The sequence below is a fragment of the Myotis yumanensis genome, unplaced genomic scaffold (genome assembly GCF_028538775.1).
Source record: "Myotis yumanensis isolate MYYU_CA2020_CCGP unplaced genomic scaffold, mMyoYum1.0.hap1 SCAF_12, whole genome shotgun sequence".
NCBI classification, from domain to species: Eukaryota; Metazoa; Chordata; class Mammalia; order Chiroptera; family Vespertilionidae; genus Myotis; species Myotis yumanensis.
Genome location: NW_027223763.1, coordinates 48,799,121 through 48,813,963, shown reverse-complemented (window position 1 = coordinate 48,813,963; position 14,843 = coordinate 48,799,121). Strand labels below are relative to the sequence as shown.

General features: G+C 37.5%; 1 protein-coding gene across 4 annotated transcripts in view; it reads right to left on the bottom strand.

The window, feature by feature from the left end:
- Window positions 1–14,843, bottom strand: part of RIC1 (RIC1 homolog, RAB6A GEF complex partner 1) — a 102,502-nt gene that overhangs the window by 44,324 nt on the left and 43,335 nt on the right. For 2 of the 4 annotated variants that reach the window (XM_070431620.1, XM_070431623.1), the window contains 3 exons: window positions 13,964–14,106; window positions 13,562–13,698; window positions 6,160–6,251 (listed from right to left, as the gene is read on the bottom strand). In XM_070431620.1, coding sequence (XP_070287721.1) covers window positions 6,160–6,251; window positions 13,562–13,698; window positions 13,964–14,106 — 372 coding nt within the window. The remainder of the gene's footprint in view (window positions 1–6,159; window positions 6,252–13,561; window positions 13,699–13,963; window positions 14,107–14,843) is intronic. The other 2 variants (XM_070431621.1, XM_070431622.1) reach the window with 2 other exon arrangements.

Sequence of the window (14,843 nt, the reverse complement as noted above, 5' to 3'; positions counted from 1 at the left end):
ATACATATTCTGTAATCTAGCAACTTCACCTCTAGCTATACCAGAACATCCTTGTCATGTATAATGTTCATCATCGTATTCTGTAAAGTGTAAAACATGGAAATCTGAATGTTCAACAATAACAGAAAGGAAAATGAACTGTGGTATAATCATATAGTAATATACCACATAGTATTAAAAAGAAATAAAATTTAGTTACATGCACTAAAATAGGTAGCATAGGTATACAGTATAATTCTGTTTCTAATAGTAAAAAGCATTCAAAACATAGTAGTTAAATATACTTGTGGTAAAAATGCAGCAAAGTCCTAAGGTACACTAACTACAGACCAGTGACTGCGCTTGTGGAGAAGGGGGCAGGCAGGGCTTCATCAGCTTTGGTAATGTGCTTTCTCATGTTAGATGGTAATTTATATAAATTTTCATTTTATTATTGTTACATCTCATTATTTTTAAAATCTATACACATGATACACGCTCTTTTGGGTATAAGGTATATGTAATTATTTCATTTAAAACATCTTTACAGCCCGGCCGGTGTGGCTCAGTTGGTTGGGTGTCATCCCATGCACCAAGAGGTTGCTGGTTCTATTTCTGGTCAGGGTACATGCCTAGGTTATGGGCTTGATCCCCAGTAGGGGGCGTGCAGGAGACAACCAATCGATGCTTCTCTCTCCATTTCCTTTCCTTTCCCCTCTCTCTCTAAAATCAATAAAAATATATTTAAAAAACAAACATCTTTACAAGGGTCAAATTTATGAAGGACCAGAAAGCAAAACAAAATATATGTTACTTCTAAAGTACATTTCAAAACTAAACTTAATGATCATTTAAAAAAACATTTCTGCTTATGAAGTTTTAAAAAAAAATTTTAACACAAATATTGTTTAGGGCTGCCAGAATATCCTGGCACTTATGCACACTTCTCTGTGGCAGGAGAAGTTAGATGGTTCCCACAGCAGCTCTGATCCACTTCCATCCAGGTCCAACTTCCCTCAAGGGTTAGGAATGGGGCAAAATAAAACACTGCAATAACAGGCCACCTGCAGCTACCTCACAGCTCATTAATGCTCTATTTTTCTATTTATTTAAAATAATTTCTCTTGCCACATCCTTCAAGTTAACATTAATCTGTTTTTGATTTGGGTCTTCTTTGTATCTTCGATGCTTCAGTTTAATACTCAAATGGGACCCTCTACAGATCTCTGGAGTTCTCTCCTTGTGCCACTCTCTCTTTGGTGTCTGTCCTGTGAGTCTTAGGTGCTTTGGTCTTCCCAAGCTCTCATTTCCAGGTACTCAACTCAGGGAATCTGCCAGGCTCTATCTTCCAACCTCATGCTATGCCCTGGAAATTCTCAAAGTAATTAAAGCTGGGGCACTTGTAGAGTTTTCTTATTTTGTTTCTCATCTTTCAGGGATTGCTGTCTTTAGTTACCTGATGTCCTATTTCTTGAATTCAAAATGCCTGTTTCATATTTTTGTCCATTCTCTTGTTTTAATTTCAGGTGGCATAGGAAATTTGATCTGTTATTCCATCTCAGTCAGAAGCCAAATGCCTAAATGTATCTTTCCAGACCACCTACCCAAACACCTGGCTGAAAGACAACACTAAGTAGCTAGCAGGTTTCTGCTTTGCATCTGACACACTGTCAAGTGCTAACTCTGGGTTGCTGAGCTCTAACACATCAGTGAGGAGTTCAAATATTTCTAATTTAAGAAGTAGATATTAAGTCACTACTTAACACTTGGAGTGCGGGTGAATTTCCCGCCAAAATATAAGATGGCTCTGTCTTTTGGTTTTGTTCCATCCACCAAAAGGGTGGATTACAAACAAATATTTGGTAATACGCAGTTACAATCGGCCCGAGTTTACACGTTTCCCGCACTCCACCGCAAATCTATATGAACCGAGTTAAAGACGGCTCCCGCGGAGTACGCGCAATTCACGCGAGCCGACTTAACTCGTTTCCTGCACTCCAAGTGTTAAAAAGACTGAAAATTAACCCTTTAAGTATTCTATAGTGCCTATACTCTTCAAATTATTTTTCTTTCCATTTCTCAGCCCATTGTAAGAGAACATTTTTTCATTAAAAGATACTATTTACTAATCTTAAAGCAAAAACATCCTATATAATAGAGGTAATATGCAAATTAACTCTCACGCCCTCACAAGATGGCTGCCTATGACCAGGTTGGCAGGGGGGTCAGTGAGGGACAATCAAACGACTGAACAAGCAGGCTGTGTGGGGCAACCAGGCCAGTAGGGGGTTAGTGAGGGACGACCAGGCTGGCAAGGGGGGCAGTTGGGGGCGACCAGGTCAGCGGGGGGGGGGGGGGGGACACAGTTGGGGGCAACCGGTTGGCAGAGGGGGTCAGTCGGGGGTGACTAGGCTGGCGGGGGGGGGGGGGGGAGCAATTAGGAGCGACCAGGTCGGCAGGGAGGGGGCAGTTGGAGGCAACCTGGCCAGCAGCAGGGGCCAGTGAGGGGTGATCAGGCCGGTAAGGGGGGGGGGGGGGAAGGAACAGTTAGGGGCGTAGGGGCGACCAGGCAGGTGAGCAATTACGAGCCAGTGGTCCAGGATTGTGAGAGGGATGTCCCAGATTTGAGAGGGTGCAGGCTGGGCCTCTAGTCTTTCTATAACAGAGATATGGCTATTACCACCATAAATGATCAAAGTTAGCAGTATTAATACTAGGACAACTCGACATTACTATTACACAATGCCATAGGAAGTACACAACAGCATGAATGGCAAAAATGTTTAGCCGAATATAAACAAACCTTTAAATATAAAGGTAAATGTTAGGTTGTAAGACTGATCCCCTGAAAATTGGCATCCTAAAAGAAAGATGTCTTCTTACAGGATTCTATAGGAAAACCAATTCCTAGAAAAATACAGCTACAGTCTAGTGCTCAAGGCATTAATCCTGGTAAGTGATGGCAGATTAGAGCTAAAAGACACTAGGCTGCAATGTCACACAGCTATAACCACAAAACTTACACCCCAGCCCATGATCATGACAGATGGGTTGGTACTCTCCCAACCAATGAACACTTTGTACACCATAAGAGTCTACAGACACTAAATTCAAAATATCGTGGCGTGTCGGGATGGTTTCCCTTTTGGGTGTGTGGCAGTTAACTGGTGAAAACTGAGACAAATGAAAAGCTGAAGGCCAAGACTCTACCTTCATTACCCTGGGGAGACCTAGAACACCTCTCCTGGATTCTCACATCGGCCTTGCTAGACCCTTGGGTGCCAGCCCTGAATATAGGTGATGTGAAACTATATCTGCCACTGCTCATGTCTCTGAGTTCCCCCTAAATGATGACATGTGAGCTTCCTAGTCATTAACTATATTGGCTCAAGGAGAACCAGCTTCAAAGTTCCAGTCATTTCAGGTGTTAGAAAAACTAATTAAATGGCATTATGAAGAAAGAATAGAAATTTAGAATGTGAGACATTCTATAAACAACTGACATGGACTCTTAAAAAAAGTTTATGTCATACAAATAAGAAAAAAAGGTGTAAGGATTGTTATAGGCAAAAGGTGACTAAAGAGAAATAATAATCAAATATAATTCACGAATTTTGCTTGAATATGGTTGGAACAAAGAAGCTATAAAAAAAAATCTTGGTTAATTTTAACATGGCCCTGATCGGTTTTCCCAGTAGTTAGAGCATCGGCCCGTGGACGAAAGGGTCATGGGTTCAATTCCCAGTCAAGGGCATCTACCTCAGTTACAGGTTCGATCCCCAGCCCCAGTCTGACGAGTGTGGGAGGCAAACAATTGATGTGTCTCTTTCAAATCAATGTTTCTCTCTCTCTCTCTCTCTGCCCCTTCATTCTTTCTAAAAAATAAAATCAATGGGAAAAATATCCTTCAGTGAGGATAAAAAGAAAAATAACAATTTCAACATGAATTGAGTATCAGATCTTAGTAGGGGTTTATTAATTTTCTCATATGTGATAAAGTTATTGGGTTTTTATAAGAGAATGTCTCTTTTTTTTTTTTGGAAACCAAGAAATAATATAAATGTCCACTAACAGCAAAAGCAGATAAATTATGGTATATTCATACACTGTAACATTATTTATAAATAAATCAAAAACTATTTCAGCTACAGGCAAAGAACTTGGATAAATTTTACAATATTGACTGAAAGAGTAAGACACGTAACATAGAATATAATTCTATTCATATAGAATTCAAAATCAGGTGAAACTAAATTATGTTCTTTAAGGACACATACATGGGTGATAAAACTACAGAGATAAAGAAATGATTATCACAAAAGACAGAAAATTGGTTACCTTTAAGTGAGTCGGGGAAGGGACAAAAGTTGTGATTAGGATGTAGCCGGGGTAAAACTTGTATTGGCTGGCAATGTTCTATTTCTTGGCTCAGTTGTGAATAGGTATGTGTTTGTATTAAATATATTTGTAAAATGGAATATTTGCAGTATGTACTTTCCTGAAAGTATATTTTTATTTTACAATATGAAAATTTAAAAGGATATTACAAACTTTATGCCAATAAATTTAACAGTGCATATGGAAAAAAAAACAATTTCCAGAAAAATATAAATTGCCAAAATTACTTAGGAAGAGATAGGCAATCTCAATCTTCTTAAATCTATTCTTAAAACTAAATTAAAGCAGTAACACAAAAAATTCCCATACAGATAATTCTAGGTTCAGATGGCTTCATTGACAAATCTGACCACAGAGAAGAGAATGAGGACAAACCCTCCTCAACTTGTTTTATGAGGCAAGAGAGTTACAAACTAGGAGAGTAAGAAAAATTATAGGCAAATGTACTCATGAACATAGACTTTAAAATTCTAAACAAAATATGACCAAATCAAATTTGTGAATATGAAAAAAATACGCTTTTTCTTCTTTCTTGTACTAAGTTTATTTATATTTCTACATTTACCTCTTTAATAAAAAGCAGTGTGAGAGGATGAAGATTCCTCACTTTACAAAGAGATTATTGAGAGTGTAATGAAGGTGGTGATGAATTATACATGTGAATTATTTATATTAAAAAGATACTTTGACACTTGTACCTGGAGATTATACTAGATATATGTTCTACAGAAACATTTAGTCTCATTTTTAGGGCAAATGGAATTTTATATTTTAAGAAAGTTTTAAAGACTAATGAGCACTATACATACTGTAAGGGATTACTGTAAGTATCTGATACAGGGTGGGGCAAGTAGGTTGCCAGTTATTCATATGGAAAATACACATTAATAAAGAATAATATAAGAATAAACTGTATTTTGTGAACTCATAACTGTAAGCCTACATCGCCCATCATGTATAATCTTTTTAATTGAGCTAAAATAGCCTGACAGTCAGATATCATTGCTGTTTTCTAATGTATCCCAAGTGCTAATAACTGTGCCTGGTACATGGTAGACACACAGATATGTACTGAATAAATGTATTATATTTTACTTCTAAAACATGCATTATTTGTATTAAAACAAGAAACTGATTTTATGTATGAGCTTTAAATTTGCTCCTTAACTAAAGCATATCCACTGATTCAAAGACAATGTCAACACTGATGTCTTAAAAAGAAAAGACATAAAAAAAGGAAAAAATATCTTCCTGATCCATTTAAATAATAAAGAACCTACATTTTAACTGATTAAATTTTTTAAACTTGTAACTCAATTTCTTACCACTCAAGAAAAGCTCACTTTTACAAATTAAGATAATCTCCAAAATCTGCCCTTTACATTGGTTTGTTCCAACCTAAAATACTGTGAGATTTGCCCTAGCTGGTTTGGTTCAGTGGATAGAGCGTTGGCCTGTGGACTAAAGGGCCCCAGTTTGATTCCTGGTCAGGGTACATGCCCAGGTTGCAGGCTCAATCCCCAGTAGGGGATGCACAGAAGGCAGCCGATCAGTGATTCTCTCTCATCACTGATATTTCTGTCTCTCTCTCCTTCTCCCTTCATCTCTGAAATCAATGAAAATATGTTAAAAATAAAATAAAATACTGTTATATTTTATATTAAGGCTGATTCATAAATTATAATGGGATGACAAACTTGACAACTATATTAGGAATATCTGATGTTTTAAAAAACATTATTTTTTGCAATAACACTTAAATTGCAGAAGTCTATATATTACCTCGCACAACCAAATGCCATTAGTCGATACTTGTTATTTACTGCTACACAAGTTCCGTCAACAACATCTTGTGGCCATACTCCATGAAGCTGCTATAATAAAGGAAAGCAGTTAAGGTTTAAAAAGTGTTCTCCAAAACACACTGTAATCAATATAATTCTCCTTCAATAAACGTAGTTTCATAAGGTTTTATCTTATTTGGTTTCAACTGGATAGAAAAATAGTCCATCAGAACTACTATCTGAATTTTCTCCCTTAAAACATCAATTTCATTAATTGTTTCAATAAATATTTCCCAAATGAGCTCAGTCCAATGCTGATCTATTTACAGAACACTAAAAACTGGATATTTGATCTCTAAATTCAAATTAAATGATGATCACTTTCCTGTTAGGATATAAACCTCTTGACAGCACAAACTGCATCTAACTTGTTCACTATTATTATTCTTATACTCAACTAGCACATAGCTCTAAGTACACAGCATAATGGTTAGACAATCATACACTTCACAAAGTGTTCCTCCTGATATTTCCAGCACCCACCTGGCACCATACATAACCATTACAATACTGTTGATTGTATTTCCTATGCTGTACTTCACATCCACATTATTTGGTATATTCTTACCAGCAATTCATAATTTGTCAATTGCTGACTATTCTCTATTATTCCTTTGCTTTATGGAATAATGGTTAATAGCATGGTATCCGGCAGCCTGATATCTTAGGTCTACCACTCATTTGCTGAAATGATTATTTCACCTTTCCAAGCTTTGGGGTTTTTTTTAATCTGTAAATTCCTTACCTCTTAGAGTGTTTTAAAGATTAAATGAGAGTGTACACACATGTAAGCCACTTAATACAATGGCTAGCATTAAGTAAATGAATGTCACTATTATTAAATTTATATGCTATTTTATTCTGAATAAGAAATATAATAGGCTCAGCTCCATTGTGCTTGTCAAATCAAGGACATCTTAGATTATAAATTCTAAGGCAAAGCTCATCATGACAGTTTAGTAAGCACAAAAAAATAGCACACTACAATATACACTTTACTTTTAGATGATCCCAATAATAAACATCAGAAGACTCAATATAATTATGACTTTTTTGAAAATATACTACTACAGACTTTAATTACTAAATGAGCTTTATAACCTACTATCTAAACATGGAATATTTGCTTCTATTTGTAGAAATTTAATTTTAAATTTTAATAAAACTGGCATTATTTTAGGTTACAAAAAATGGTAACAATGGCATTGAGCATTATTTCTTTGGATGACTGCTTACTGAAATTCATTCCTGCAACAAGTATTTTTCAGATGCCCATTATTCACCAGGCACTGCTCTAGGTGCTGAGGAAACGGCAGGTATTTAAGCACACCCAAATCCCTACTTGTATTCTGCCTTACATTTGTTAAGAGGCTGACAAATTAAAATAATTATCCAGTATATTGGAAGTTGGCAAATGCTACAGAAATAACTAATAAAGCAATTATGGGGAAGAGAGAGTATGGGGGAAGGATGTAATATTAAATGGATTTGTCTGTGAACATGTGTTTTAAGGCAAGTACGGAAGGAGATATATCAAGTAAAAGGCCCTATCAGAGATTACATTTCTGGTATGTTCAAAGAACATCAAAGAGGCCTGTGCAGAAGGGGTGGAGTGAAGGAAGAGGAAGTAGAAGATGAGGTAACAGCTTTTTCTCCAATTTATATACTGGGAATCATTGGAGTGCCTTTATTTTTTAACCTTTTCAATTATGAATTATAAATACATTAGAGAAAAATACACAAAACAAAAATGTACATCTCAATAACAACACCAAGTAAACACTTGTACAATTACCACTCTACAAGTGGTAATTGTGAGTACCCAAGGGCCCCCAACAGTGTCCCTTCTGATCAATATACCCTTGCCCCATCACAAAAGTAACCAATATCCAGACTTACATGGGAATCACTTCCTTCTTTCTCTTTAAACCATTACCACTTAAACATGCATCCATACAAACTGTCTTTATTTTTCCTTTAAATTTACATACAATAGACTCATAGCACGTATCCTTTTGTGTCTAGCTGCTCTCACCCAACGTTTGTGAGATCCATCCACGTTGTTGCACAGTCTTGTTTGTTCATGCCCACTGTTACCTCAAACACTGGGCTTAGCTCACTAGGCCTCTGGCCTCCTCCAGCCTGGTATTCTTTATTGTCTAATTAGCTCTCCAAAACCTTTAAGCACTTTTAAAAAATATTTTTTCTTCAGCTTTTCTAGTTGTCCTCAGCAGGTTTTGCTCTAATTATACTAGGTGTACCAGTTAATAAAGCAGATTTTTTTCAATAGATGGAATTATACATATGTTGATATATATGCAATTTGATATGTATGCTATTTTGTTGTATTGACAACAAGCTTCAAAACTCCATATGTCAAATTTGCTGAAAGTGTTAACATCATAGATATTTTTGCACTTAAAAATGTCAAATTTCATGCCAAAAAAGAGCACTTGTGGGAAGTTTTAATTCATTACTTTATTTTGAAGAAAAGTGCTGCTGAATACTTTGGGAAGCTTATGGTGAACATGCTCCATCTCAAGATACTTGTGAACGCTGGTTTAAATGCTTTAAAGTGATGATTTTGATGTGAAAGACAAACAACGTCCAGGTCAACTGAAAAAGTTTGGAGACCAACAATTACAAGCATTACTGGATGAGGATGCATGTCAAACTCAAAAACAACTTGCAGAAAGACTAAACATTGCTCAGCAAACAATTTCCAATCGTGAAAAAGTTTGGAGACCAACAATTACAAGCATTACTGGATGAGGATGCATGTCAAACTCAAAAACAACTTGCAGAAAGACTAAACATTGCTCAGCAAACAATTTCCAATCGTTTACAAGCAATGGGAAAGATTTTAAGGGAAGGAAAATGGGTGCCACATCAACAGAACAAAAGGCAAATGGAAAACCGAAAAGTCATCATCAGTAAAATGTTGCTTCAACGGCACGAAAGAAAGTCTTTTGTGCATCAAATTGTGACTGGCGATGAAAAGTGGATTTATTTTGGGAATCTCAAACGCACAAAATCATGGGTTGATCCAGGTCAACCATCAACATTGACTGCAAGGCCAAATCACTTTGGAAAGAAGACAATGCTCTGCGTTTGGGGACCCCTGGACCTGCTGGGATTGGACCCCAGCAGTGTATTATGAGCTTCTAAAACCAGGTGAAACCATTAATACTGATCGCTACCAACAACAAATAATCAATTTGAACCACACTTTGATTGTGAAATGACCAGAATGGGCCAGAAGACATGGCAAAGTAATTTTGCTTCATGATGACACACCATCTCACACTTCAAAACCAGTTAAAGACACATTAAAAGGTCTTGCCTGGGAAGTATTAACCCACCCGCTGTATTCACCAGAACTTGCTCCTTCAGATTACCACCTGTTCCGATTGATGGCACACGCACTTTCTGAGCAGCACTTCAAAATGTACGAAGAAGTGGAAAATTGGGTCTCTGAATGGTTTGCCTCAAAATAAGAAAAGTTCTATTGGGACAGTTTCCACAAATTACCTGAAAGATGGGGGAAATGTGTAGCTAGTGATGGACATTACTCTGAATAAAAGCACTTTTGATGTTTCTCTGGAAATTATCATGTTTTCTTTGATTACAAAATCTGCCATTATTAACCAATACATCTAGTACAGTCCTACTGAAGGGGTTTTGAGCAGAGGCATGGCATAATCTGACATATTTTAATTTATTTGTTAAATATATTAAACAATGCTGAACAGAATTTTTATAAAGCATTTAAATAATTACTATAGCCTGGTTGGTGTGGCTTAGTGGTTGGGCATCAACCTATGAACCAGGAGGTCATGGTCCAATTGCCATATGACTGGGTTGCAGACTCGATCTCCAGTAGGGGGTATGCAGGAGGCAGCTGATTAATAATTCTCTCTCATCATTGATGTTTCTATTTCTCTTTCCCTCTCCCTTCCTCTCTGAAATTAATAAAAATATATTTAAAAACGAATGTCAAATATAAAGATGCCAATGTGTTTCCTAACTACCAGTAATACAGTGGGGCCTGGACTTAGGAGTTTAATTCGTTCCGTGACGGAGCTCGTAACTCAAATTACTCGTATGTCAAATCATAAAGTGAACGAGTGAGACACGTGATGCCGGGATGATGTTGTGGGCGTTCACTGTGACGTTCGCTGCGCCAACTAGCGGTGGGGTATCTGAAGCTGGCTCGTAACCCGAATTTTAGCTCGCAACTCAAAGCAAAAAATCGGCCGAGAGATGGCTCGTATCTTGAAAAACTCGTTAGTCGGGACACTCGTAAGTCAAGGCCCCACTGTACATGTGTATTGTTTTCTTCTAATTTATATTTTCTATTTATAACATCTATATATATAAAGAGCCAGGTTCCATAACTTCCAAAATGACCAAACGGACAACCGAACACTGGAAGTCAGTCCTGAAGTCAGTTCTGGGTCGCTATAGTGACCCAGCACTGACTGCCAAGGGGGCTGCGGATCAGGCCCAGAGACAGAAGCAGGGTCTGATCCGCAGCCTCCATAGTAGCTATTGATCAGCCCTTGCCTCTCTCTCTCTCCAGGCCTCGCCAGCAGCTGTGCCTTTCTCTCTCTCCGGACCTTGCCAGCAGCTGCGGGGGCTGCTGATCAGCCTCGCCTCTCTGATTTGATACTCAAATCTTGGTGAATTGCGAGGAGCCAATGGCTGCCTAGGAGGCAGAGCTTTGGATGTTGACTGGCATAGAAACCAACCAATCAGAATCTAATCTGGGTGAACTGCAAAGGCAGAACTAAGGTGGGGGCTGAGGAGGGGTTTTAAGGGCAACAGCTGTTTCGTGTAAGGTGTAAGAAAGTGGTTCAATTTTTAATGACCGCTTTGGCAGTATAGTGCATATGGCTGGCTATCAATCCAGACATAGGGATTATGTATTTTTGTCTGCTAAGAGCATCTCCTCCTGCTGAAAAAGGCTTTTTCTCCCCCATTTAAGCAATCCTATGCTATATAATCTATCTATACTAATAAAAGGGTAATATGCTAATTAGACCGGGTTGACCGGACAACTGACTTCCTTCCGGTCAAAGCCATGGTGGTGGGGGCCGAGGCAGAGGCAGTTGGGGGTGAGATCAGGCCCACAGGCAGAGGCAGTTAGGGGCGATCAGGCAGGCAGGCAGGTGAGCGGTTAGGAGCCAGCGGTCCCAGATTGCAAGAGGGATGTCTGACTGCCGGTTTAGGCCCGATCTCACAGTTGGACATACCCCAAGGAGTCCCCAATTGGAGAGGTGCAGGCTGGGCTAAGGGAAACCCTCCCTCCCCTGCACAGATTTCGTGCAGCGGGCCACTAGTTAAATAAAGCCCATCTATTTTCCATTATATTTTAAACCTTAATTGACTAGAAAAATTTCTTTAATCAAATACTAACAAAAATTGATACTCAGAAAAGTCATTTTCAGCTCTAATATTTTTGTTTTCAGTAAAAAAACATTTAAATCCCAAACATAATTACAAATATATTTGTACCTTGTAAAAAAAAAAAAAAGTTCTTCAAAAGCTTATTTTTATTCTAATTTACATACTGACATGTTATTACAAATGTATTATTTAGTACCTTACTACCTGAATAAAGTTGGTAATGGAAAATAGTTATTAGAAACCTTAAAGCTGATACCATGTAGAAAAAACATACAAACAAAAACACACCTTAAAATCCTTTCCAGTTAAAAAGAGCACACTGACCACTAATATTTATCTTCTCTGACTACTGTAACAGAAAAGATTTTTTCAAAAGCATTAACCGCAAGAACAAAAAAATGGGAGATGAGGTAGTATCAGAAAATCCCGGAAGCTGGAAAGTATAAGGAAGGGTAGAATCCTTAACTGGCAGTAAAGAATGTTGAGAAGCAGCTAAGTTTACATGATAGGGCACACAAAGGCTTGGCAAGTTAGATGTCTCTGAAAGGCTGTACTGAAAGCAGGACTGGTTCAAAGACTGTGTAAGCAGCAGCTGGGTCTTCAAGGAGGACCTCCCCAATCTGAGCTGCTAAGAAACATCCCACCTCCACTCTAACAGAAAACTGGAGGCTTTTCTTTGAAGAAAAATAAACAACCAACCAACCTCCAGTGATCTCTGGACCACAATGAAAACAGGGATAAGTAAAAGTTTACATTCTGAATCTGGACCCTCCAGTCTAACTCTTCCACAACTCAAATCCTAGAATACTTGGTCAGCCAGGTATATACTTTCTGGAAAGGACTGCAGGACTCTCCTCAAATGCACTTTGGATACAGAGATGGGAGGAAAGGAAATAATCCAGTTAGCTCACCATATAGTAAAGATCATTATCAACAAACCCAACATTTTATTTTGGGTCTCTACACAGCAACCAAATTCATAAATTAACTGATCATATATGAATTAACCATTCATTGTGAAATAATCACACAGAAATAAAGGAGTAAAGGATCCTCTGGATGATGATGGAGAGCCTCAATACACCTGCATTAAAGGCATGTATTGTGAGCAACACTCCAGACTAGAGCAGGTCAGAGGCTCCAAGAGAAATTTATTCAAGAATATGAAATAAAGAACACCTACCTATGTGCTTGAAAAAACAGAGAGGAAATTTATACAACCAGCAGACAGTCTGGGGTTGAATTAGTGGTAAATACATAGAAACTAAGCAAAGTAAAAGAACTAAGAATTATTAATTCCAAGTGGGAGAAAAAATCTACAGGAAAAGAAAAATATAACATCTCACATGGGGCAGGTACTAATATAAGTGTACAAAGCAATATCAATGTAAACAATGAATAGTAATCAAATCAAAACACAACAGCTATGCCGGAAAGTATGTGGTGGAAGCTGGGGAGAGGGAAGTATGTGGTCATTTTCCACAGTTGGATGTACATAAACACAGCCTAAAAACTAAAAATTAAAGAAAATACACAGAGTAGTGAAGATGAACAGCAAAATACACAGTAAAGGAACAAAAAGTAGTTGCCTACAAGAATGAAAATTGGGTGTGAAGAGAGCAGGGAGGGCAGGAAATCTCATTTTTCTTTAGCGTGTCTAATAGACAATTATTGGCCTACTTATACTATATATATATATGTGTGTGCATATATACATATTTTTTATTTTAAAAATTAATTCACAGGTGAATGGGGTGGACGGGGTTGGGGGGGAGGGGACCTCTAATACTTTCAATAAAGATACTAAATAAAATTAATTAACAATAACCCATAAAATCATAAATTAAAAAATGGGGGAGGGATTTAGTAACAGACTAAAATTACTCAATGCACAATAAATAAAATAAACATTCAAAGTAAGCCAGTCATACCTCTGCAGTAAATCCACTGGACATTGGTGTAATAAATCCCACTTTACCATCGTTAAACACCACAGCAAACCCATCAAGTGTGGCACAGTATTCCATGTCTCTGATGTGCACATCTGCAAAGCCCAGAAATGAACCTGCTGATAAAATAAGTACATGAAATATAATAAATAATTCCCTCACATTTCTGCTTAAAAACCCTGTAAGGATAGTTAAAAAGGCAAAAACAATGACCTAAAAACATTAAACAATGCAACCACTCCTTCCTACTGAGATACACAGAAACAACTCCCTTGCATAATTAATTCCAAAGTAGAAAAATCAATGTTCATCCACTGCAATATCTAACTAGGTTATATAAAATATTAATCATCTGGTTCTACCCCATGCAGAAAGTATAACTACCTCTAGATGACTGCAGATCTAGTGAAAAGGGTACTGTGGAAAGATTAATAGCTTTCTTTCCATTTGTCATTCCTTCCCAGTGAATAAGATGAAGTTGTCCATCAGAAGTAGCAACCAGGAGATCTTCCAGCACAGACTGCAAACTGTAGGGAAGTAAGCAATTTGTTATCAGTTACCTTTTAAGAGAGTAAACTGGGAAATCAATGAGTATGAATATAATTGCCCTAGAGAATATTCATTCAGAGAAGATAATGAAACCACTTACAAACTGTCATTTATTTACAATTTAGTTATATAGTAACTTTGTGTAATTCAATCTAGAATCAGAAATTCTGGAAGAAATGGAAGACTATGGGCAGCCATAGTCACAAATTTGATGAACTCAGTTAAAAACTAGAAATACTGGAACAACAAATTAGAAGATGGAAGGAAGAGTGGTCGCTGACAAGAGGCAGAGAAAATATATAAAGAACAACGAATGAAAGGATGACGACCTGGAGCCACTGAGCATAGAGTAACACTCCGCTCACTCTGTCCAACAGAACTTTCACCAGTGATAAAGTGTTCTGTATCTGCACTGTCGAGCACAGTAGCCACTAGCTACACATGATAACTGCACTCTTGAAATATGGCTAGTGTGACAGAACTGAATTTTAAATTTTTCTTACTTTTAACTAATTTAAACTGAAATGAATTCATTTCATTAGTGGCTACTGTACTGGAGAGCAGTTTTAGACCACTGTGTTTCCAAGGTTATCGTGAGTCTCAATTTGTTCATCTACTGAACAAATATTTATTAAGCCTATGCTCTGTAGCAGGTGCTATGCTCTCTGTTGGAGATTCCAAGGTCAATAAAAATAAGTTTCTCCCTTTAGAAGAA